This window comes from Brassica rapa, chromosome A09 (assembly GCF_000309985.2).
Source record: "Brassica rapa cultivar Chiifu-401-42 chromosome A09, CAAS_Brap_v3.01, whole genome shotgun sequence".
In the NCBI taxonomy this organism is placed as follows: domain Eukaryota; kingdom Viridiplantae; phylum Streptophyta; class Magnoliopsida; order Brassicales; family Brassicaceae; genus Brassica; species Brassica rapa.
Window position 1 is genome coordinate 6,798,757 of NC_024803.2, and position 25,716 is coordinate 6,824,472.

Consider the following 25,716-nt stretch of genomic DNA (forward strand, 5'->3'; position numbering starts at 1 on the left):
TTTTAATGATGAGTGATCATTTATTTAAATGAAATTTTTCTTTTTTGTTAATTTACCTATTTAATATAATTTTTTCATATTTAATTCATATAGCACTTATACAGAATATAATTATAAAATTTATAAAAATAGTATATAATTTTTATTTTCTTGTTTTATAATAACCTTTTATTTAACACTGATTTATAGTAATATTACATTACTAATTACGAACACATTTATTATTATAGCTTTTAGAAGTCTTCTCTAAATAATGAAGTCTTCTTCCAAAAGCGTTCTTGGGAAGTCTACTCATGTATTTGATCATAAAATTAATTTATTAAATTATGAAAATTATTTGATTGGAAATATATAAATTGAAATCATGTAAACAAAAACAATTTAAAATCATGTAAATTTAATTTTAATAAAATTGAATTATTTTTACAAATATGAATAAATATAGATTGTAAATCATGTTTGTCCATTAATGTTTGGTAGCATATGTTTAAGTAATGTTGGTAATTTTAGTTTTTGAAAAAGTTCAAATTAGATTCAAATTTGGACCTAAACCATAACCGACTCAAACCGAAAATCAAAAATACAATAATGGAACCAAAAATTCGATGCACATACTTAAACATATTTAAGAACAAACATACATGTAAATAAATTTGTCTACAACAAAATAATTCCATGCTTTAAAAGCGCGGATTATATCCTAATATTCTATTAAAACATGCATTGCAATAGTATCAGGATATCATACTTTTTTCCCACTTTATAGCTTTAGATATAATAATAATAATAATAATAATAATAATAATAATAATAATAATAATAATAATAATAATAATATTAATAATAATAATAATAATAATAATAATAATAATAATATGATTTGTTGAACTTAATAGAGTTTCTGGCTTGGGTGGATTGTTGGTTCATGGCCATTATTCTGGGCTCTTTTTGTGAGTTTCATGCTCGGTACTGCATACTCTTATCAATGAAAGTAAGTTTCTCACCTTGAGGATTTGCCTCTTATTGAAGTCTCGGTTTCTATTTTCTTCCTACTGCAAACAGTTGCCACTTCTGCGGTGGAAAATATTTGCATTGGCTGCAGCAATATGTATCCTCGCTGTCCTATCATTTTCAAATCGCCTTTTATCTACATATTCAGGTACTAAACCCATTTGCCTTATGTGTTGAAGTTTTCCATCAAGGCATCAACATCACTTTTTTGTTACCAAAAGCTGTGAACCTTTGTTGTAGACCCATGTGTTTGGAAGACCGGTCATGTTCACGAGGCCTCTTGTTTTCGCCACTGCGTTTATGAGCTTCTTCTCTGTCGTTATTGCATTGTTTAAGGTAAGCAAAGATGGTTAACTCTGTGTACACTCAAAGCAAAGCATTCTACTCCTATACATAGACGGAGTTCTATTGTTTGGGTGCAGGATATACCTGATATTGAAGGGGAGGAATCCGATCATTCTCTGTAACTCTAGGTCAAAAAGGGGTAAAAATCAAAACTAAAGACACTTTTTTTAAACTCTCATGTTGAACTAAGATTGGAGCAAAATGAAACACTTTTTTTAAAGTACAGGCGTTTTCGACATGTGTTTCACTACTTACAAATGGCTTACGCTGTTGCCGTTCTGGTTGGAGCCACGTCTCCTTTCATATGGAGCAAAGTCATCTCGGTAACAATCTTTCTCTACCCATCAAACTGCAACCAGTTCATTTGATTGAGTGATAACGGTTTGGTTCTCATGATTTATAGGTTGTGTGTCATGTTCTTCTGGCAACAACCTTGTGGACTCGAGCTAAGTCTGTTGATCTGAGTAGCAAAACTGAAATAACTTCAAGTCATATGTTCATTTGGAAGGTTAGAAGATTGGCTATAAAAAGAGTCTTTCAATTTTATCATATCACCATTTGCTAATAGTTTCTCCATTTCTGGCATCAGCTGTTTATTATGCAGAGTATTTGCTGTTATCTTTTTTTGAAGTGAACATTAGAAGAGAAGAAGGAAGAAGTCATTACTATCCTTATGTTTATTTATTCAGACAAGATCATGAAATTAGGTAGATACTAGGGTTTTGTCCTCAGTCATCAGTAAACTACAAAGCCTGTCTCATAAACATTTCCGTTGACAATAAAAAAGAAGGTTTCCTTTCTTGTGAAACGAGAAAAGAACCCTTGTATGCTTAAGAGTCCAGACTATATGGCCTAATAGCCCAATAATATGTACACAGTTTTCTTGCTCCATGGATGATCGACACATTATGCATGTGGGTACCTTATACGAGCTTATCAAGACAATCATTTGTAATCTGCAAAGTATTTCTCATAAAGACGATCATTTATGTTCGCAATAATTTTTTAAAAAAAAGAAGGTTTCCTTTCTTGTTTAACAAGAAAGAACCCTTGTATGCTTAAGAGTCCCGTCTAGATGGAATTATGGCCCAAATAATATGTACAATTTTTTTCTTGAGCCATGGATGGTCGACGGATTATGTATATGGGTCGGTATACGAAGTCCAAGCCTCCTCAGCGAAGTTTAGTAAGTGGGGTTTAATCCGTTTCTAAAGCTCTCTATGTATAACCAATCATTCAATCAAAAGACATTTGTTTGTTTCGAAGGGATGTTTGACCCATATACAACTTCTTGTAACACATGTGTGGTTTGACTTGTTGGAGTAAATCACCATTTTTCAAACTAAATTACGTCTTTAAACATATCATTTGACCTATTTACGTATGGTTTGTATATTAAAGATTCAAAACTCAAAGTGCCAAACTCAAGAAAACATGTCATATATACCAGCAATTTCATAAATAACTAGTAAATCAAAATTGATTTCAGATTCAAATGATGGGGTGGGAGAAAAAGACACTTGAAGTGCGGAAACAAAGGATAAGAAGAAAAGCTAGTCCATTGAAAGTTGGAGAGCAAATGGACAAAAGAATGTTATATGATTATTCTTCTCACATAAACCTTTGAGAAAAATATATGCGTTTTGTGAATGAAACTTGTCATCATGATGAAAAGCAATAATAAAAAAAATGTGTATAATAAAAAGAAAACTTGCCATTAGAAAAAGTTGAAAGTGAGAAGTGGGCACAAAAGTGTACATCTTTGGTTACAATCAAAGAATCCAACACAAAATCAAAGTTCTCAAGATGCTCCATATATCATATAAACCTCCATTTCTTTTTCTTTTTTTTTATCAACAAACCTCCCTTTCTTTAAGAGCCAATAATTCTTTATAAGATAAATAGAACTATTATTCCATTTGCTTTTGCTTACAATTTTTTTTCTTCTCCTTTTGGGTCCATTGACACAAAATCTCTTTGAAGCTCCAACATACAATGAGGCTAACATCTACAGTAAATTATAAAAAAAAAAAAAATTTAGCCGAGTCACTTCAATCTATTCAAAATTTTGTTTTAAGCATCAAAATCAGTGACTTTGATGATTTCTTTGTAAGAAATTCTAAATATCACCCTCTTGTTTTTCTGCAGGCTAATTTAGATGGTTGCTAAACATCCTAACGACATTTTTTTCTAGTAAGAAAACATGATTATTTAGGTCAATTAAACATAGATTATTTTGAGTAATTTAGACGGCTTGATGACCAACTCAAATATCATACGTTATAAACTGAGTAATCTGCAGAAGTTATGTGGAATATGCAGTAGACAATACTTATACAAGTTGCAAAACACATTAAATTCAAATCAGCTAAATGTATATCATAGTTGTTATAGTTATATATTGGTCGTCAAATATATAGACCTGTTTTCATTTTACATGTTTTTTACTGGCTACTGCAGATTTTTTAATTGGAATTAGATTTTAACATGTGCATCCACACGGGTGTTTAATTTATTTTTTATATAAATATATATTTGTTGTAAGTATATAGTGTTATATTTTTATTTTGTATTAAATGTTATTTTCTTTTTCTTACAAGTATAATATAATATTCCATATATTATTTTTTTCAAAAATATATTTATTTTTTATGTCAATGTTATATATCATATATGTGTCATCATATAATTAATCATATTTTATAAGTACCATCATATAAGTAATTATATAATTAATAGTATTTTATGCATACCATCTTATAAACAATCATATATATTATATTTTTAAAACTTGTGAAATATAAAACCATAATTTAAGTTGATGTTTGAAGCAATGGGCTTTGTATTTTATTTTTGTCATATACATTTAAAACATTTTTTTAATAATGATTATTGGAAAATATTTTAGTAAAAATCAATTTTTGAATATATGTATATTTTTGAATCAATTTTTGATATAAATGAATTTTAAATTAATATTTTGATTTAAAATATGTATATAAAATTTAAATTTTGTTTTATGATTATTTTAGACAAAAGATGTTTTTAGCTAATTAAATTGGGGCCAAATATATAGTTTCTCATAATATAATGGACTTCCAATTTTTCTTAATAACATAAGCTCATTGCTTCTTTTTCTTTAATATACTCCTATTTATGTTTCCAAACAATGTGATTTTATTGTTTTACTACTATCCATGTTTCTAAACATTTCTTAAAAGTACTTCTATTTCTATTTTAATAAGATAGATTTGTATTAGCTTTGGGTAAATATATAATAGGTGTAACATTAATTTTTGCAAATCTATGTAGCCTCCACAAACAATATATATATATGTCCGGTGTCCCTTAGGCTTAAGCGATGTAGGCTTAAGAGTTAGGATTGTTTTGAATCAACTCTTAAAATTTATAACTAACAGAACCCACGTACGTACGTTTGCCAGATATTTAGAGAAAAAAGGAAGAAGAAGAAGGAAGTAGTCTTTGCGTTCCTAGAATGACACCGAAAGCCATAAGGTTGGCAACAGCCGTTTCATTACTCAGAAAATTAAAAGAAACAGAACAAATTCAAAGGTTTATTAACACTTTCATAAATGTTTGAATATGTTATTTATGTGCCACGAGACACGTCTAAAGGATTGATGAAATTGACAGAAACACCAAGCATTTTAGTTGTTTTTTTTTTAAAAAGGCATTTTAGTTTTATTTTATTGTATCATTGTCCTTTTCATGATCTTTAACTGAAATTCTTGGTGTTATGAAGCATCTGGGTATTTTTGGACTGAAAAATTCTCGAAGCTTGTATCTTTCAAAACTCAAAACAATCATAATATAAAAAATATCATGTGATTCGATTGAGAAGATCCACCATAATGTATCTGCTTTAGTTTGATGCATAATTGGACAAGAAATAAGATTTTAAAAAAACAGACATGGGAAAAAATATAGTTTGATTATAAAGAGATGCGAGAAAGTGGTGGGTACATAAGCAGATGCACAGGCATCGCTAGAGTAATGGCCTTCTAATAAATTTAAGAAGAATACACATGCATCATATACCACAATTGAATTAGAATATATATGAACAAATTTACAAGAAGAATAAAATTAGGTTATAGTGGTGCCATAATTGTCTATTGCCTTTATGAATATAACTTACACACAAACATGTGTATAGAAATCAATTAGGTCCTGAGATATTTGCTTTGAATCACCCGAATATTTCCTTACGCATGAATAATATTGAATACCACATGATCACATGTTCATCTATGCATCACCCGAATAAATTTCATATGTACATATGATATTCCGTAAAACAAAATATTATAAAACAATGAAATCTATACTATTATTTTCAAAGTAATTTTTCGCAACTTAGCTCGCACGTTAAAAGTTAGACTAGTTAATATCATTGTTACCTTTAATAAATTTATATATATATTTATTATATAATTAAAAATAATTTATATTAAATATCATATTTAAAAAATAACAATTCATATACTGTGTTGTTATCTTAATGAATTATATAATTAAAACCGAGTTTTATGTTAATAATATCATATTTAAAAAAATATATATATTTAATGCAATCAAAATAATAATTTTCTATTATAGAGTAACTAAATTAAGATATACAACAATTTATTATCAAATATTAATCAGGTAAAAACATTTTCATAAAGATATTTTTCTAAAATATTTTTAGTATTTGATTGTTGTTAACATAAATCTTTATCAAAATTTTCGAAGTGGTTTTTCGCAACAGAGCTATCAGGGTAAAAGTTAAACTCGTTAATGTCATTGTTACTCTTAATGAATTTTTATATATACTCTCTTATATAATTAAAAATGAATTTATATTAATAATATCATATTTTGGAAAAAGAAGACGATTCATATATTGTGCTTTTATCTTAGTGAATTTTTTACATATTTTATAATATAACTAAAACTAGTTTTATGTTAATAATATCATTTTTTAAATAAGATAATTCATATATATTGTGTTTTATATTAAAATAATATTTTTCTATTATAAAATATTTAAATTAAGATATACAACAATCTGTAATCAAATATTAATCAGGTAAAAACATTTGCATAAATATATTTTTCTATCATATTTTTAGTGTTTGAGTGTTTTTAACAAAAATCTTTATCAAATATAAATAATTTTATGATTAATTTTTTTTGAAGAGATAAATATGATTATCGTACTGGTTTGATTTAAACTAATAATATTTTTAAGAAGATTATGCCCGCATATGTGAGTACGACACCTAGTATATATTAAACTTACAATGATAACTTTAATAACTTTATTAAATATAAAATATTATTTTAAAATTATAACATGACGTTATAGTACATATTAGTTAATCGAATAACTATAATTTAATTTTTTATAATTTGTATTTAAATTAATTTCACAGCCTAAAATACGATTATATTAGTTCTCAAAGTAAATGACTTTGTACTATTATTTTTTTAAGTACAGAAACTCAAGTTATAAAATTTGTATGAATAAATTTTTAGTAAACTTAAATACAAAAATTAGGAATACAATTATAATTTATATTAAATAATATTGTTTGACAAAAAAAAATTCACGATTTGAAAGCGTGAATCAAAATTTAGTTAATAATAAAACAATTGTTTAGTCAGATCACTTCTATTTGGTTCATTTTCCCCTCACAGCCACTTGGGTTCCTTTTTTATTCAGTGCACTAATCAACTCTTATACTTTTTTAGTCATCAAGTAGAAAGATTCATTGGAATTAGGCCCGAGCAAAATATCCGTAATTTTGATTTGATTCGTTATTCGTTCGATTTGAAGAGAAAAAAAATCAAGTTATCCATATCTACAAAGCAAATAAAATACTAATATATAGTATCCGTTTAAATAAAGTTTTCAAAAATAATATCGGCACAAAAAAAAAGCAAATCACAAATTTATAATATTTTTAGAAACCGATATCTAGTCTGATCCTTTTTATGCATATATTTTAATAATTATATATATAATTTATATAAATGTTATATTTATATAAGTTTTATAATATTTTTATTTATTACATTTATTTTATTTGCACGGATCGAATCAGATATCCGTTAAATATCTAAAAAATTTCAAATATCCGAGACACCATTTATCTGGATAGCTACTAATCGAATCAAATCAGATAATTATTTATTAGGACGAAACGTATCAGATCATGAATATCCCTAAAAACTCGGATATTCTATCCGTGCCCATCCATAATTGTAATGTAGTAGAAAGTCTGCCGATGTTTATCTTATCTATTTTATATGCTTCTATTGTTTTAATCTCTTGGTTCATATATATATATATATATATATATATATATATATATATATATATAATATTCTATTTTGCTCTGAAACTGGACACCTTAGTCTCCTTGGTTGACTTGGAAATAAAGAACACTAAAGATAGGAAAAAAGTAAGAGCATTCTACCAACAGTGACATGTTACCTACCTATATAAATGGTTTACTATTTCACCAAATAATTTACTACCAGCCGGATAAAAATCTGAACGATTTTTTTCTAATTACCAAAAGATGGCATATTAGTCTTTTTATTCTATTTAATATATTTATGGTATTTATAACTCTGAGATTTTTGACCAAAACCCAAACAAATCTTTAGAGAGTTCAAATCTCCAAATTCTATAACTGTTTGAGAATTACCCTTTATTTGATATTATTTTTAGAAAAATTATTAATATATTTAATACCATTATATATAAACTGATTTAGAAAGTTTATAATATTTTCGTAACTATCTTATAGACAGGTTATGAAACTTAATATTTTGTGATATATCATAAAATTCCATACAAAGCCTTTATATATTTCATGATATTTCTTGTAAAATCTTACGCTACAAAATTTTATGAACATTTTTACAATTTGGTTTTTGAACGTTTATTAATTTGTTTTAAAAATTAACAACCTTATGAAATCATATGTACTGTATTTTAAGAATAGGAATAAAACAATGGGTCTTTGTACAACATTATATTATAAAGTGATATTTGAGATGGCTCGATTATATATATATATATATATATATATATATATATATATATATATATATATATATATATATATATTACTCTGTGTTGCTTATGCATTTTAAATGTATAACATCGAAATCTAACTGTTTCGAGCCAAATTAATGATCTTTTTTTAAAAGTGAGTTTATTATTTCTACCATCAGAATGTTTCGTATTCAAAAAATTATATCGTTTATGTATTTTAACCAAATAAAACTTAGATATTACAAAAAAGATCAATAAATAAAATTTAGGATTCCAAAACAAGTGACAGTACTTGCATATAGCTAGTATTGGTCGGGTTTTGTAATATTCATTTTAAAGGCTTTTTGAATTATGCATTTGTCATATGATAAACATGAGTTTAAACTCGTTAATGTGCATGCTATTCATAAATATATTATGAAGTTCTACAAAATAGTAATAATAAAATATGAACAAAACACAACATTTTTTTCGACAAAACAAAACACAGCATTATTTAGTGTTTTTAGGTTAACTAGAAAATTATTATTTAGTGTTTTTAGGTTAACTAGAAAATTAATATAATTAAAATTATTATAATTATGAATTTTGGCTACAAATGATGTTATTTAGGATAAATTCACAAATTAAAAAAAAAAATGGAGAACTATGGAATTCACAAAAGTTTATCATTTTTATGTGTTTCTTAGAGTATAGAATTTGCTATTCTCAATCCACTGAACTTGGACTTAGTAATATCTTGTTATAGTTTTCCCAACATGACATGTAAAGTAATAACCACTGACATACTTTGCTATAATGTGTTGAACTACATGAATATAATTGGTGCACATGTCATCCTATTATTGGACTCTTGTTGTTCTACAATTAATTGTATTGTATATATTTGTGTGCGTGCGTGGGTTACATATACATGTGCAGAAGCAGAAAGAAAAACTGAAGGATAAACATATCATATGTTATGTGGTCTCTTTCATGAAACCGAAAGATGGGACAAAAAAGCTTAGATTTTTCTAATATTATATGTCTAAATGATGTCTATCATCTCAATGACCCATCTTCATTTTAGACTTGGTTCTATTTTGCCCGATCTTTCTCTCTCTTTGGCCAACCTTTACACACACAGGCACATACATATACGTATGTATGTTTCATCATCTGTATTCTAATTTTATGTTATCTTCAGAATCAGAGAAGACTCGATCGCCCAAAAATGATATAACAATAAGCAATGCAAAAATTAAAAATCACATAAAAGTCAACGAAAGTTTGTATCCATTTTTTTCCCAAAATAATATTGTAAACAACATTGCAACAATATGTAATCAGTTTCATAATGTTTTGGTTGTATTAGAACATGACCTTGGGTTATAAAAGGGTGCTTAACAGTTTAACTAATACCTAGGCACCACCAATCAGGGCTAGCTGAAAAAATTAGGATATGAAAATTTGAACCAGAATATAAACCTGATCTAATTCTACAAAATATCTGAAGGGATCTGTTTGCAGTAGTTCATATATCATGTATTCTATATATAAATCCGATATGAACCGGATATATACCAGTGGCTCTTCGAGACATGGGGTCAATTGACCCACATGAAATCAATAAATACAAGTTTTTAGGCTTGTGTGTGGTAAATTGGTGAAGATCGCTCTTTTTGATCCATATGTCACAGGTTCAAGACTCAAGTCTTCTCTATGTATTTTTTACATGCAATAAATGACTAATGATCTCTATAAAAGTGAGATCTAGCTCCGCCACTAATATATACCCAAAATATTCGAAACTCAAATCTAAACGATTCTGTGAATCCAATCTGAACTCCTGAGGATCTAGACCAAACTCGATTCGAATATATAAAATTCATGAACAGATCCTATATTTCTAAACCTGAACATCCCAAAGGAATACTATGTTTTAAGTATTTTATTTTAACTGGTTTTTTTTAGCAATTATATTTTGCATGAGTCTGGCTCAAGTGGATTCACTTTTTTTTTTGGACAACGCTCAAGTGGATTCACACATCACGAGTTTCAATGGATTTAGGTTTGTTGTATTAAAAATCACAGAAGCTGTAGTTAGTACCACGGATCTACATAGCCTTTTTCTTTTTTCTTCTCCTTTTTTCTTCACGTCGATTATTTACTGTGGACCGCACAGATGGCAAGATTTGATTGGATGCATCTGTCTGTTACCTTCGTAATTGACAGCTCCTTAAAAGCTTAGTAGTAAAAAAAAAAAGATTCTTCTGCTTCGTAACGAGTAACAGTCCCGTAAGGTTTCACGTTTTAGAGGTGACGTCCCCATCCTAAACCCTAGGCACCACAATCAATGACAGTTGACGTTTGTTTCGAATTAATTGTAACCGTCTATAGATTCACCAACGGTAAAAGTTAAGTGTTTTAAGTCATAAAATACTAAAATGAGAAACTTTTTCTTTCGTGAAAGATGAGATATCTACCGCTACTAGTAGTAGGTCATGAGATGAATAGAATGATCGGTTAAACAGTTTTTTACAACAAAAATATTTTTTTTTATTTAGCAAAAAAAATAATTAATCGAGTAATAATTAATCTCTTATAATTTTTATTTTGAAGAAACAATATTCTCTCATGTTGCTTATTTCAAACCCCTATGAATAATATACGTATTTTTGTTATATGCAATTACAGAAACATTACAACTTGGGGGTTTCTATACAGTTCTTTTGAAGTCCACAAAAAGTGACATCTTTTTTGTCAACGTTTTCATTTATTAATTAGGAGAACCATTTTACAATATAGTTTTGCTTACTAATTCTAGCCTTCTTAGCTAATACATCAACTTCACTGATGTGTGATCTGGAAACATAAGAAGAAAAAAAACCTATTATATTTGAAAATTCCACAATGTCCTGGATCATAGAGGTGATCTCTGTGTTACGAACAATCTTGATGGTTGTTGCAGTATTCCACTGATTCAACTCATCTATCACAGGCTTGCAGTCAGTAAGGAATTCCACTGATTCAACTCATCTATTCCACTGATTCAACTCTTTACTTATCTCGAGTTTGACTGAGGCGTGAGAGACCGTACATGTCTGCAGAATTCTATACTAGTTTTGGTAACTTCTATAATTAGTTTTGGTAACTATTATAATTAGATACGATACAGAGGAAATTGCCGAAATGGGGGTATATACTAGTTTTGGTAACTTTTATAATTAGATAAAATCTAGAACTATTCAGAAATATAAATCGGTCAATAGAATCTAGATTTATTTGTTTATTAAGTAAGGTTTAGAAGAAAGGACAAATGGTGAAAGATCATGTTAACTTAAGAAAATTGGATTGATGATAAATTCTGGTGTTAAATTATCAAATTTTCTCTCATTAGGATATGGGTCAACTCGTGGTTGCAAGCTCGTCGCACACTCTATCTTGTTGATTATCCGGAAAATATTAATTTCTAAAAATCTTATCGAATATTAATTTTGCTATTATGCATGATCATTAAATGGTTCATAGTATATAGAAAGGGAAAAGAAACAACAATTCTACTTATAAGTTTATTTTAAAAACAACTATAGTCGTTGTTTCCAGTTTTATTTCTACCAGTGCCTCACCAAGATTTCCAAGAATATAAAAGCAATTCAAATTTTGACAAGCAAAGTAGTTTCTGCTTCGGCATTCGGGTTCAGTTAATTAGTTTTATCCGGTTTGTTTAGTTTAGTTTTCGGTTAGCTCAATTAAGTTTTTAGTTAGTCCAGTTTAACCTAAATTTTATTGAATTATTTCGAAATTAAATTTGCTTCAAAATTCAGTTATTTTAGTTTTTGAAAATCCTACATAATATAATCCAATTTTTTTAAAAAAATTAATTTAACAAAAATTCAAATAAATACAGAAATTTTGATTACATTTAGTTTTCAAGTTTAAATTTTTATATGATTTGATTATAATTTTTTTTTTTGAAAAAAGAAGAAGTAAACAATTGTCGAACTGAAGCGAAAATCAAAATTTTAAATTTACTGAATCAAACCGAAAATGAATCGAAAACCAAAAAAAATTGGTTTCATCGGTTCAGGAAAAATCCAGAATTCTGCTGATCTTTGGTTAAAACAGTTAATAGGTTTTACTTTTCAGTAACAAAAAAACGAATTAATGAAATTATAAATACAAATACGTAGTTAATAGTTTGGGCTTTTACTTTTCAGTAACAAAAAAAAAACGAATTCATGAAAATATAAATACAAATACGTAGGGGAGGTGCATTATTGAGGGACCCAACATGATCAGAAGTCAATACCTCCTTAGCGATATCGATGAATAAATAATGTTAGGAACAACTTTCGTCAAATGTAAAATAAAATAATACTAACAACATGTGAATCGTTCCAGCAATTGCTGACCTTGCCATGAGGCACATTGGAAGAGCCATTGCTTCATTAACATCCTTTAAAGCCACACAATAATGAAACTCAGAACATATGACTACAAATATATGAAATTTTTAATTTCTTATAAATATCTTTATAAATTGTAACAAGACCCATGTCATCTAAATATTTTCATCCAGTCCGATACCAACAAACAGTAATTAACAAAATCTATACCCGAATCTTACGGTAGATTTTCTCGTCAATACAACATCACATTCATGGAATTTATAGGTAATTTGGTTTTTGGTGGATCCAGGAGATGCAAAAATATATAAAGTACACCTAGTTGGATTCAAATGGTTGATTAATATCCCTGTTCTAAAAATCGGCCGTCTGGGCGCTACGCCTCACTCTTCTACCCTGATTTATGTCAAATCGGTTTAAAAACTGGATATCTAATTTTCTCTGCCTAGACCACCTAAATGATTGCCTAGCTGCCTAATCTTTTTTTTAATTATTTAATTATTTCTATTTTATTTTTAATAATATTTTTATTTATTTTTTTGATCTAAAATTTTATAAATATCATTTATATTCATAATTTTGATAAAAATTACACTATATTAAGTTTATATATTCTATATGTGTGTTTTATATAGTCTTAAACCTGAAAATATATTAATGTTATATACAATTAAAGATTAACATGTTTTATAATATAGTAAACAATCTAAAAATTTTGCCCCGCATAATTTCTGATCGATCCCCGATTTTTTCTTTAAGCGCTAGGCCCAACCCGACCGCTCGACTAGCGTCTAGCGTGTTCCCGAACAGAGATTAAGATCTATGACATTTCACTAATAATGGAAAATATATAGTGAAATCTGATTATCAAGTAGAAGGAGTATATGTAAACAGAGAAATATCATTACCAGTGCACGGTCCCACAGTCAACCTATTAAAAGCTTTCTCTTGGAAAATTTGATGCCCAGCGAAAATAAATTATTTTTTATGGTAGTTAGTCTTGGAATGTATATCGGTAAAGAAATATTTGTGTGCCAGAGGTATATAATTATAAGGTGATGTTTAGTGTGCACAATGTTGAGCCAATGAGGAATCAATAAACCAAGTGTTTTTTTATTGTCTTCCGGAAGTTCAAATTTGGGCTATCTTTAAGATTCCATCAAATTCTAACACTTTTCCTTATCGGGTGCTCTTTACAAACATGGATTATCTGTATTGGAAGGTTTTTTCGCACATGAAAGATCAACAATTTGCATGGATTTTATGGTATATCTGAAAAAGACGGAATAACAAGGTTTTTAGTAATATATATGTTGACCCTAGAGATACTCTAAATATAGCAGAAACTGAATCACTACTTTGGATAGAGGCACATGCTTCAATAACACAAGGAATCACCCAATATATGGAGATGGAAAGGACAAATTTACCTTCAATTTCGGGTCGTTGGTGTTTTACAGATGAGTCCTGGAAAGAACGGGAAAATTATTTGGGAAAAAGGTTGGTATAATACGCTAGAAGGCTTTGAGGGACTGATGGGAGAAAGGAATACGAAACCAATACACTCAGAGATATAACCTCTCATATGGACAAAAGAATGTATGAGGAATCTATGTCAGTTTCAAGTTACATTTGCAAAAGATTATTTCTCAATTGGTGAAGATGGTTTCAGCACGAGAAGAATGATATGTTTTTGCAACTTATTTGGAAGCCATCAAGATCCTACAAGGAATTTTTCATCATTCAGAGCTTATTAATATACTCCGGACGCAGAATACAAGGACAGACGGTCTTGCGCGATGTGTCAGAAAAAAAACAGTCTTTCATCGTTCATACGGATGCAAAATTACCAGTTTAGTTTGCAAAATTTTAGTTAGGTTTGTTTATGTTGATGACCAATAAAAGAATAGTTTTTCTCTAAACCTTTTTGTGGAAGAGGCCACTATAGAAATATATGTGTAACAATTATCGAAACTAACATTTCCTTTTTTTTTAAATTGTGTCATGAAAGGTACCAATCAACAAATCTATGAATTTTTATATTTTAATATTTTATTATCTTACTAAATTAATACCAAAGAGAAGAATGAACCAATTTAACTAACTGTCTGGATACTTAGAGTCTTTTTTGGTATTTTCAGGTTTTCAGATACTTAGAGTCTTTTTTGGTTTTTAAATATCCGAACCAAGCTGGACACTTTAAGTACCCAAATAATAGGTATTTTACAGTTATTTGAATTATGTACATGAACCGAAAATTTTCAAACATCAAGTTAGTTCCATATGTCTAGAATTTCAGATCTGGACCGAAATGAACTAATTCGTACCGATCCAAAAACCCAAATGCTCATGCATGTTCTCTCTCATTATATTTTTTTTACATTTTATAAGAGTTACATTTGTTGAGTTGGTGAGACTTGAGATTTACTTAGCATATTTTTGGATGTTTCTATAGTATAGATTTATAGGGTTTTAATACCTTTAAAAATTTTATTAGATAAAACAATTATACTATAAATTATTTAAAAATAATAATAATTTAACATAATATATATATATATATATATATATATATATATAATTTTGTTTTTAACAGATGGGTTGGTAAAGTTTTTTTTATATCAGATTTGATTTTTCAAAATTTGGTGCTATATCATGTGAAATGATATGGTATAATATGTTGTATGATATATGCTAACTTATTTTAATAATTAATGTCTAAATTTTATAAGTCCATTATTGAACATCATATATGGTATATAATGTGATTTCCCAACAATCATAACACTAGGTATTGAAATATTTTTAGAGAAAAAGTTTTATCACGTATTCATGTGAAATGAGGAGTAATAACAAAATTTATTTAAAATATGTAAAATGTTGTATAGTTAGAAGAACTAATAGTAGGACTAAAAATAATAACAAATAGTTATACATAGGTTCAACAATCTTCTTATACTAGATTTTTAAAATGTTTATGTTTTAATAATTTAGACAGTTCTGGAATTTTTTTAATTTTTTATTAACTGGTATTCATGGTCTATGGAAGGGTCCATACTAATATTCAGGGAAGTTGCAGTCCATAAGATAGTTTTTCTCTCTCCAGAAATTCAAATGGACAGAAAGCAATGACCTATATTTATGTGATTGTTTAAAAACAATGTGACTTAATTTTATTGCAACATGTCGATCAAAATCGGAAACATGTTGACATTCCAAGCTCGTTCCCTTACTACCATCACGAGATCCGTGTTGATTTCTCTTAAATTTTACAGCTTTAAATTCTAAAGTTTCTATTTTATAAAATAGTATAAATTACATCATCGATCGGTTCCAAAATCAAAACAAGTAAGAAAATTTGAATCTCAACCACCAAAAAAAAAGATAATAAGGGTGTTTGAAATGAGCTGTAGCTTCTTATTTTTTTTCTGAAAAAATAAGCTGTATATTTATTTACTATAGAAAAACTAATCAAAAGGGTGAGATCTAGATCATCTATTTCAGTATGGAATGATCCTTGGTTTTCAACCACTCGCCAAGGACCAACAAATAGTAATCAACAAAATATTTCTTCCCAATCTTGCAGTGGATTCCCTCATCAACACGACATCACGTACATGGAACTTACATGCAATTCAGTCTCTTGTGGATCCTCAAGATATACAAATTGTTCAGAGTATGCATCTAAGTAGGATTCAGATGTCTGAGAGAAATGGTTGGCACTTTACGAATAATGAGAAATATACGGTGAAATCTGGATACTAAATGAAGTGGATATCCTGACGGAGAAAAGCCACCAGTACTATATGGACCCTCGGTTGATGCTCTTAAGGCATATTGTTGGAAATTACGTTGTCCACCAAAAATCAAGCATTTTCTCTGGAAATCGTATCAGGGTGTATACCCGTAAAGAAAAATTTAAGCAGCAAAGGAATTTAAGGCTGATGGTGTTTCATAGATGGATCGTGGAAAGATAAGGATTTACATTCGGGACAAGGTTGGTATAACACTCTAGAAGATTTCGATGGATTATTGGGGGCACAAAATACTCGAGCTAGTCATTCACCCCTTCATCCGGAAGTAGAGCGCTTATTTGAGAAATGTAGTGCTGAAGAATTTACGTCAGTATCATGTCACATTTGCAACATATTGTTCTTAATTGGTGAAGAATTGCCTGTTTTTACTAATTCCTTAGAAGATATCAAGATTTTGAAAGGCAGTTTTCACTCTTCCAAACTCCTTATATACCAAAAACGGTGAATTCAAAGACGAATAGTTTTGCATGCAATGCTAGAAAACAACCGACATTTGTCATCCATATGAATTTAGAGCTACCAAATTGGTTTGCAGAGTCGTCATGAGTCTGTGTGTTTGCTGATGACAAAAATAATTATTTTCTGTAGCTTATTTGATGTAAGTTTTTTTTTTGTCGGGGATTTATTTAGATATTACAATTAAGAGAAAGATTACAAAGACGATTCGATTACCGACAATACTACCTGCCTTATGAGGATCTACGCCTAACTGTCTCATTTGAGCCGTCCTATGAAGATCACGCCTGACCGGATTTACTTGCACCATGTTGAGAAACTCTTGTAAGCCTTTCTTCCGTAATCGCATAATTGTTGAATAAATCGCTTGCTCTGGGAATTGAAACCTGGATTTCCTGTGCAATCTGTAAGAAATTGCATAGTCTAGAATTTGAACCCGAGCCCTGGGTGTAGAAGCCTTTAAACCATAACCACTAAGCTACGGTGGTTCCACAATCTATTTGATGTAAGTTTGTAAACCACTATTTTTTTCTCTGGAAATAAATATTTTTACAGTTATATTTTAATTCTCTAAAAAAAGTTTTGCGGTAACATATTTTGAAAAAGAAAGTAAATTTAATTGATTGATATATAAGATTTTCGACTAAATTTTGGCTGTGCATAGCACCAAAGCAACAACCCCAATATCTGATTCTAATTATTCAAACGAGATATAAAATGTCAAATACGTTTTCCAAGTGAGAAGGCATCCAGTAATAAATCAAGAACCATTGATGGACACCAAACCATAATCAAAGGTGTAAAGAGCCCAAACTAGAATAAAATAAAATAAAATAAACGAGGGTAAATTAAAAAGTCTGGTACGGGACCCACATGAGCCCAGAACGATGAAGGACCCTGTCGTTTCAAGTCGTTTTTAAAAAGGAGAAGACGTTCAGGTTTGCAACAGAAGCTCGTTTCACCTGTATTAGTTAAATAGGATATGAACAGAAAGACCTTCGGAGCTCATCAATGGTGACAGAGAGAGCGAAGAGGAAAATGCCAAAAGGGGAAAATTTCTGTTAGCTTTATTAAATGACGTAAAGTGTAATATATACAGTTGGCTCTAACAACTATACCGGAACAAACCGGTTATGTACATTTACTATACCGAGAATCAAATCCTATATAACCAATATTCCCCCTCAAGATGGAGCATATATGTTAATGAACTCCATCTTGCCTAAGATATGTCGAAATGGATTAGGAAAAAGAGGTTTGGTGAAAATATCAGCAAGTTGATTCCCAGAACGAACATGGAGCGTTTTGATGAAGCCTTTCTTGACCTTTTCACGCACAATGTGACAATCACGTTCGATATGTTTCGTCCGCTCGTGGAACACTGAATTGTTGGCGATATGAATAGCTGCAGTGTTGTCACAGTACAGAGGTGTGGCATCAGAAACATCAACCCAAAGATCTTCAAGGAGGAATCGGAATGACATAATTTCACGAACAGCATCAGCCATGGCGCGGTATTCTGATTCCGCTGAAGAGTTAGAAACTGTATCTTGCTTATTTGACTTCCAAGCAATGAGAGAAGTGCCAAAGAACATACAGAAACCTGAAACACTTCTCCTTGTATCAGAACAAGAACCCCAGTCTGCATCAGCGAATGCGGAAAGCTTCATATCAGACATGGCAGAGTAAAATAAACCCTGACCAACTGTGCCCTTAAGATAATGAAGAACTTTGTAAGCAGCCTGGAGATGCGGTGCACGAGGAACAGCAGTGAATTGGCAAAGCTTATGAACGGCGTAAGTGATATCAGGCCGTGTAAATGTGAGATAGAGTAACTTTCCCACAAGACGACGATATAACTCAGCATTAGGAAGTAAATCACCATCTTCTAAAGTGAGTTTGAAGCTAGGATCCATTGGAATGGATGATGGCTTACAACCAAGAAGACCAGTCTCTGTCAATAAGTCGAGAGTGTACTTTCGTTGACATAGAGTGATGCCAGCCGCAGATCGCGCTATTTCAAGACCAAGAAAGTATCGGAGAGTACCGAGATCACGAAGCTTGAAAGAGCATTGTAAGGCTTGTTTGAGGAGAGCAGTGGCTTTATCACAGCTGCTAGCAATGATAATATCATCAACGTATACTAGCACTGCCATGTACACATTACCAGAATTCTTAGTGAATAATGTATGATCACCTGAAGAAGTTGTAAAACCCAACTGATGTAAGGCTGCAGTGAATTTTAAAAACCACTGGCGAGATGCTTGTTTTAGTCCGTACAAAGACTTCTTGAGTTTGCAAACAGCATTAGGAGGAAAAGATTCCCCCTGTCTTGGAGAATATCCGGGAGGAAGAGTCATATAAATTTCTTCTTCTAAATCCCCATTCAAGAACGCATTAGAGATATCAAGTTGAGAGAGTGACCATCCTTTGGCTGCTGCAACAGCAATCAATAGCTTGACAGTAGCGAGTTTAGCTACCGGTGAAAAAGTCTCAACATAGTCTAAACCTTCCTGTTGCGTGTAGCCCTTGGCTACAAGTCTAGCTTTGAACCTCTCCAATGTACCATCCGCATTCAGCTTAACTTTATAAACCCACTTGCATCCTACTGCTCGTTTTCCCTTTGGTAAAGAACAAATCAACCATGTATCATTGTCTTCCAGAGCGGTTATCTCAATACCCATTGCATCACACCATTCCTTAAACTTACATGCCTGAGCATAAGTAGATGGTTCAGGAATAGTGTTGACTGCATTAATGAAAATCATGTAAGGGTCAGAAAGAGCAGAGTAGGATAACACGTTGGAAATGGGGTGAGCTGTAGAGGAATTAACAGAATAAAGATGATAATCCTGGAGATGACTTGGTGGTTTAGAAACTCGTCGTGAGGATGATGAAGGCATGGCCTGAGCTTCAGGGGAAAGCGGAGGATCAGACATTGCTGGGTCAGTAATACCAACATGAGGAAAGAAATGCTGAACATCATCCGAGAGAGACCCCTGGAGAAAAGGAAATAAATCTTCATAAAACATCACATTGCGTGAGATGAACACAGAGTGACTTTGAAGATCCATCAACTTGTATCCTTTATATCCTGCTGGATAACCAAGAAATACGCAGGCACGAGCACGAGGTTCAAACTTATTCCTCTGTTTAGTAGAAGTACTAGCATAACATAAACATCCAAATGTCTTCAAATGCTGATACTCAGGAGCTTTATTAGTAAGCTTCTCAAACGGTGTCATGTTATCCAGAAGAGGTGTAGGTGTTCGGTTGATAAGAAACACAGAAGTAAGAACACAATCCCCCCAGAAAGACAAAGGAACGTTGGACTGAAAGAGAAGAGATCGAGCAACATTCAAGATGTGTTGATGTTTACGCTCAACCACAGAATTCTGTTCAGGAGTTTCCGGGCAGGAGTGGTAGGAGATGATCCCTTTCTGTTTATATAACTCATCAAATCGCAGCTCTGGAGCATTATCTGAGCGAACAGACTTTACTTGAGCAGTAAACTGAGTTTCGATCATAGAAAGAAAATCCGGGAAGACCTTAAGTACATCACTTTTGAGCTTAAGAAGATATATCCAGGTCACACGTGAATAGTCATCGACAATTGTGAGGAAGTAGCGGTGACCATCTTGTGTAGGTTCAGAGAAGGGACCCCAGACATCAATATGTAAAAGTTCAAAGGGAGTAGAACACATATTTTGACGAGTTGGAAAAGGTAATTTCTTCTGTTTAGCTCTCTGGCAAATATCACAGTGTATGAGACCTTTATTCTTATGTTTTGAAATCCCAAGTACATCACTGATAGAGTCTAAACGAGTAAAAGAAGTATGACCAAGTCGCTTGTGCCAAACAGATGCATCAAGGACAGTATTTGCAATAACAGAAGGAGCAACAATGTCTTCAAGCAAAGCCGTAGATCCATCCAAAACGTATAGATTTGCAATCCTTCTACCTCTTCCAATCGTCGACCCCTTGGTAAGATCCTGTATGAGACAACATTCAGGATCAAACATAACACGGGAGCCAAGATCTGTAGTGAGGGAACTGATGCTTATCAAATTCAAACGGAACTCTGGAATATACAGAACATTCCGCAGAGTGATATCATCATTTATAACCACACTGCCCATTCCACTGACGGTAACTGGATGACCAGTAGGGAGATTTACATGAGGTGTAACAGAGATGTCAAGCTCATGAAATAAACGTCTATCATGAGACACATGATGAGTCGCACCAGAATCAATAATCCAAGTTTGCATGTTTGTCACACATTCAGATACAGTGAGGATACCAATGAAGTTGAATGTGGGAGATGAAAAAGAAATACCAGATGGATGAGATGATTGACTGGTGGAGGCCATAGAGGAATGGGACGTAGAAGAGGGAGCTTGAAGCTGAGAGCTGAAATAAGCAATGAAGTTCTGGATTTGATCTTTAGACAAATTGCCAACGAGACCGTCTAAGCCACCAGAGGAGGCTTTCTCTGCAGCAGAAACCTGAGCAGTGACTGCAGGTGATGACTGAGAAGACTGCGGAGGTTTTCCATGAAATGGTTTACCTTTCTTCCAACCAACAGGGAAGCCATGTAGTTTGTAACAGCGATCAACTATATGACCAACATAACCACAGTGGGAACAAGTAGGACGATTATCCTTCTTCTGAAAAGCATTCAACAGACCATTAGAAGAGACAGATAGAGAGTCAGTAGAGGGAACACTCTGAGTGCCGTGTAATGGAGATGTTGGAGCTGGTGAGTTGACATGATAAGCCGCAGGAACAACAGAAGTGTTGAAGAGACGCTGACTATCATCCTGATCCAAAATATTGCATATCTCAGCAAGATCTGGAAGAGGTTTCTTCATGATTATCTGACCACGAATAATAGAATACTTCTCATTCAGACCCGCAAGGAACTTGATTGTTCGACCACGATCCACCTTGGCTTGAGCCTGACGTTGACCCGCACAATGGAAGGTGTTACAACAAGCACAAGGTTCTGAGATTTCGGAACTGTCAAGATTATCCCAAAGAGTCTTCAGAGTAGTATAATAAACAGACAAATCCATAGATCCTTGACGTAGATCCTGAATTTGTTGAACAAGCTGAAAGGTTCTAGGCAAGTTGGTCTTATGGAAACGATTATGGAGATCCATCCAGATCTGAGAAGCATCGTTAAAGGAGAGGATGCTACCGTAGATTTGTTTGGAAACTGTGTTCAGTATCCATGATTTGACCATGCTATTACACCTAGACCAGATGCGGAAAAGATGGTTACCTTCTTCAGGACGAGGAAGAGAATCATCAATGAAAGCGATTTTGTTCTTCGCATCCAAAGCTATCTTCATCGCGGAGCTCCACTGACCATAGTTCGATCCATCCAGAGAAACAGAGACGAGTGATAAACCTGGATGATCGGCGTGATGGAGAAACAGTGGTGAATGAACGCTATCCGGATCCCATAACGGAGACTGAACGATCGGTGCATCAGGAAGGGTTGAGGAGCTTCCAGCACGTGTAGCTCGAGTAGATCGGCGATTGTTACGGCGGATGTTAGCGATAACCATCGTTGATGAAGAAGAAAGCGAGAGAAAACAAAATCACGTCGAGAAGATAACAAAATCAAGAGCGTACGAGCTAAGCGTATTGCTCTGATACCATATTAGTTAAATAGGATATGAACAGAAAGACCTTCGGAGCTCATCAATGGTGACAGAGAGAGCGAAGAGGAAAATGCCAAAAGGGGAAAATTTCTGTTAGCTTTATTAAATGACGTAAAGTGTAATATATACAGTTGGCTCTAACAACTATACCGGAACAAACCGGTTATGTACATTTACTATACCGAGAATCAAATCCTATATAACCAATAACCTGCATACTTCTCTCTCTCTGGTGTGTGTGATCGAGTGGTGAAACGACTGAGGGAGACGCCGTTTTGGACATCTCCGTGAACGAAGGAGAGAGATGTCAGGTCTCGAGGATATCAAGAACGAAACTGTTGATCTGGTATGGTTCCGTTTCCTAATTTTCTCTCTTAATCGATGGTTTTGTGATTGATCATGCACTCAAAGTGTTCGACGATTTGCTTGACTGAGAGAATAGATAGATCTGTTTCGTTTCCTTGTTGCATGATTGTTGTTAAGATCTCTCTTTCGATGATTTCGTTGTCTGATGATTCTTATTCTTGAATAGGATGCTAATTTTTTTTCTTTTTAATTTTGGGAAGTTTTCGAAACGATTTTCCCCTGATTTTCAGATGATTTTACTTGCTATTTTCAAGGATTTTCAATAAATATTTTTTGTTTTGATAAAGATAAAAACTTGAGAATTTTTAGGGAAACTGATCATAAAAGACATGAACTTTATTCGAGATATAAAGTGAAAAACTAAACTTTATTCGAGATTTAATTAGACCCTAAAACAAAGCACAGTTGTTACTGTTCATCAAGAAAAAAGTTGATCCACGCAAAACTATACACATGTGAAGACACTGATCTTTGAAAAAAAAACAGATAAGAAAGAAAAACAGAGCGTCTTTTAGTGGTGAAGCTAAGCTACGTCGCAATAAAGTCTTTTCATGTATTAATTAAAAGGTTTATTTTATTTTGCTTGTGAAAGACTCTTTATTTATTTATTTATTTTTTATTTATACCTTTTCTGAAAACCAGCTCCTTAAATATTATATTTTCCACCCATAAAAATACAAATAGTTAAAGTTTTTATAATTTTGGTTCTCGAGAGGTTTAGAAGTTTAGAAAAATGAAATTTTGGTTCTCTAAGAAATTTAGAAATTTTAGAATTTTATGTACCCGTTTTAGCTTCTTTGACTTTTAGCAAAACGTTATTCAAACGAACCTACTTTGAATTGCCTCGTAGACTGTAAAAATCAATTCGTTTCTTGAGTTTAGTTGTCGGTGGTTTGATGACTGAAATACCCTTAACCGGACCTTGGCTTTCACGCCGGAAAGTAGCCACCTTTCGTGGAGGGAATCACGAGTCGCGTGTGTTACACGTCTCTAAACACGTGCATTGTTAGTATTAGTAGTCGGCGTGGTGGTGGTCCCCTGCTTCCTCCACTGCCAGATTCCTTTTAACTTTCATTGTCAGTAACTTGAGTCAACGCCACTTCTTGAGATTTGTATGAAACTATTAAAGTTTTGACTTTTTTTTTACCCTTTTATGTTTTGTATGAAGATGTTACACCAATCCTTTATATGATAAATTACTGATTGAAATTTGGTTGGATTTTCAGGAGAAAATTCCGATCGAGGAAGTTTTCCAGCAGCTAAAATGTACAAGGGAAGGGTTGACGACGCAGGAAGGGGAGGACAGGATTCAGATTTTTGGCCCCAACAAGCTCGAAGAGAAGAAGGTTTGAGTTTGACTTAAGCATTAGCTGTCTTCTGATGATAGAAAGCTTTTGGTTTTGTAGGGAACTAACGAGGTTAAATCTATTCATTGAAAATAAACAGGAAAGCAAAATTCTCAAGTTTCTGGGGTTCATGTGGAATCCGCTTTCATGGGTTATGGAAGCTGCGGCCATCATGGCCATTGCTTTGGCCAATGGTGATGGCAGACCTCCGGATTGGCAAGATTTTGTTGGTATCATCTGTCTGCTTGTTATCAACTCCACAATCAGTTTCATTGAAGAAAACAATGCTGGAAATGCTGCAGCTGCTCTCATGGCTGGTCTTGCTCCTAAAACTAAGGTAATGTGTTGCACAATGCTATGACTTTGTTATTGTTCATGACGAGCTTAACCTGTGTGTTTGTTTTCTTTTGTTGTGATGTTTCTGTTTCTCAGGTGCTTAGGGATGGAAAATGGAGTGAACAAGAGGCTGCTATTCTTGTCCCAGGTGATATTGTTAGCATTAAACTTGGAGACATTATCCCAGCCGACGCTCGTCTTCTTGAAGGTGATCCTTTAAAGGTTGATCAGTCTGCTCTAACTGGAGAGTCCCTTCCTGTGACAAAGCACCCGGGTCAAGAAGTTTTCTCTGGTTCAACTTGTAAACAAGGAGAAATCGAAGCTGTTGTTATAGCTACAGGAGTTCACACCTTCTTTGGTAAAGCTGCTCACCTTGTGGACAGCACTAACCAAGTTGGGCACTTCCAGAAAGTTCTTACATCCATTGGAAACTTCTGCATCTGTTCAATTGCTATTGGTATCGTGATTGAAATAATCGTCATGTACCCTATTCAAAGGAGGAAGTACAGAGATGGTATTGACAACCTGTTGGTCCTCTTGATCGGTGGTATCCCCATTGCTATGCCAACGGTCTTGTCCGTGACTATGGCTATCGGGTCTCACAGGTTGTCTCAGCAGGGTGCCATCACCAAACGTATGACTGCCATAGAAGAAATGGCAGGAATGGATGTCCTGTGCAGTGACAAAACGGGGACACTAACCCTCAATAAATTGAGTGTGGATAAGAACTTGGTTGAAGTTTTCTGCAAGGGCGTAGAGAAAGACCAAGTCCTGTTATTTGCAGCCATGGCCTCTAGGATTGAGAACCAGGATGCTATTGATGCAGCTATGGTTGGAATGCTTGCGGATCCGAAAGAGGTATAAGTCTTTCTCGGTTTGAATTACTTCTGTAGTTTAGGATCCAAACAA

The 25,716-nt window shown here is 32.3% G+C and overlaps 1 protein-coding gene and 2 long non-coding RNA genes across 3 annotated transcripts in view; 2 read left to right on the forward strand and 1 right to left on the reverse strand.

Annotated features, from left to right (window-relative positions):
- LOC117128506 lies at window positions 1-17,862 on the forward strand. The gene is made up of 3 exons (XR_004451815.1): window positions 1-12; window positions 2,147-2,158; window positions 17,235-17,862. It is a non-coding gene; the product is annotated as an uncharacterized LOC117128506 (long non-coding RNA).
- Window positions 5,364-24,317, reverse strand: LOC108869861. Its single transcript, XR_004451814.1, has 2 exons — window positions 22,971-24,317; window positions 5,364-18,049 (listed from the first exon to the last, which is right to left on the reverse strand). It is a non-coding gene; the product is annotated as an uncharacterized LOC108869861 (long non-coding RNA).
- LOC103837929 (ATPase 1, plasma membrane-type) overlaps window positions 22,910-25,716 on the forward strand; it is a 5,805-nt gene continuing 2,998 nt past the window's right edge. The window contains exons 1-4 of the mRNA XM_009114320.3: window positions 22,910-23,105; window positions 24,352-24,471; window positions 24,572-24,808; window positions 24,904-25,665. Of these exons, the coding sequence (XP_009112568.1) occupies window positions 23,064-23,105; window positions 24,352-24,471; window positions 24,572-24,808; window positions 24,904-25,665 (1,161 nt within the window). The 5' untranslated portion in view covers window positions 22,910-23,063. The remainder of the gene's footprint in view (window positions 23,106-24,351; window positions 24,472-24,571; window positions 24,809-24,903; window positions 25,666-25,716) is intronic.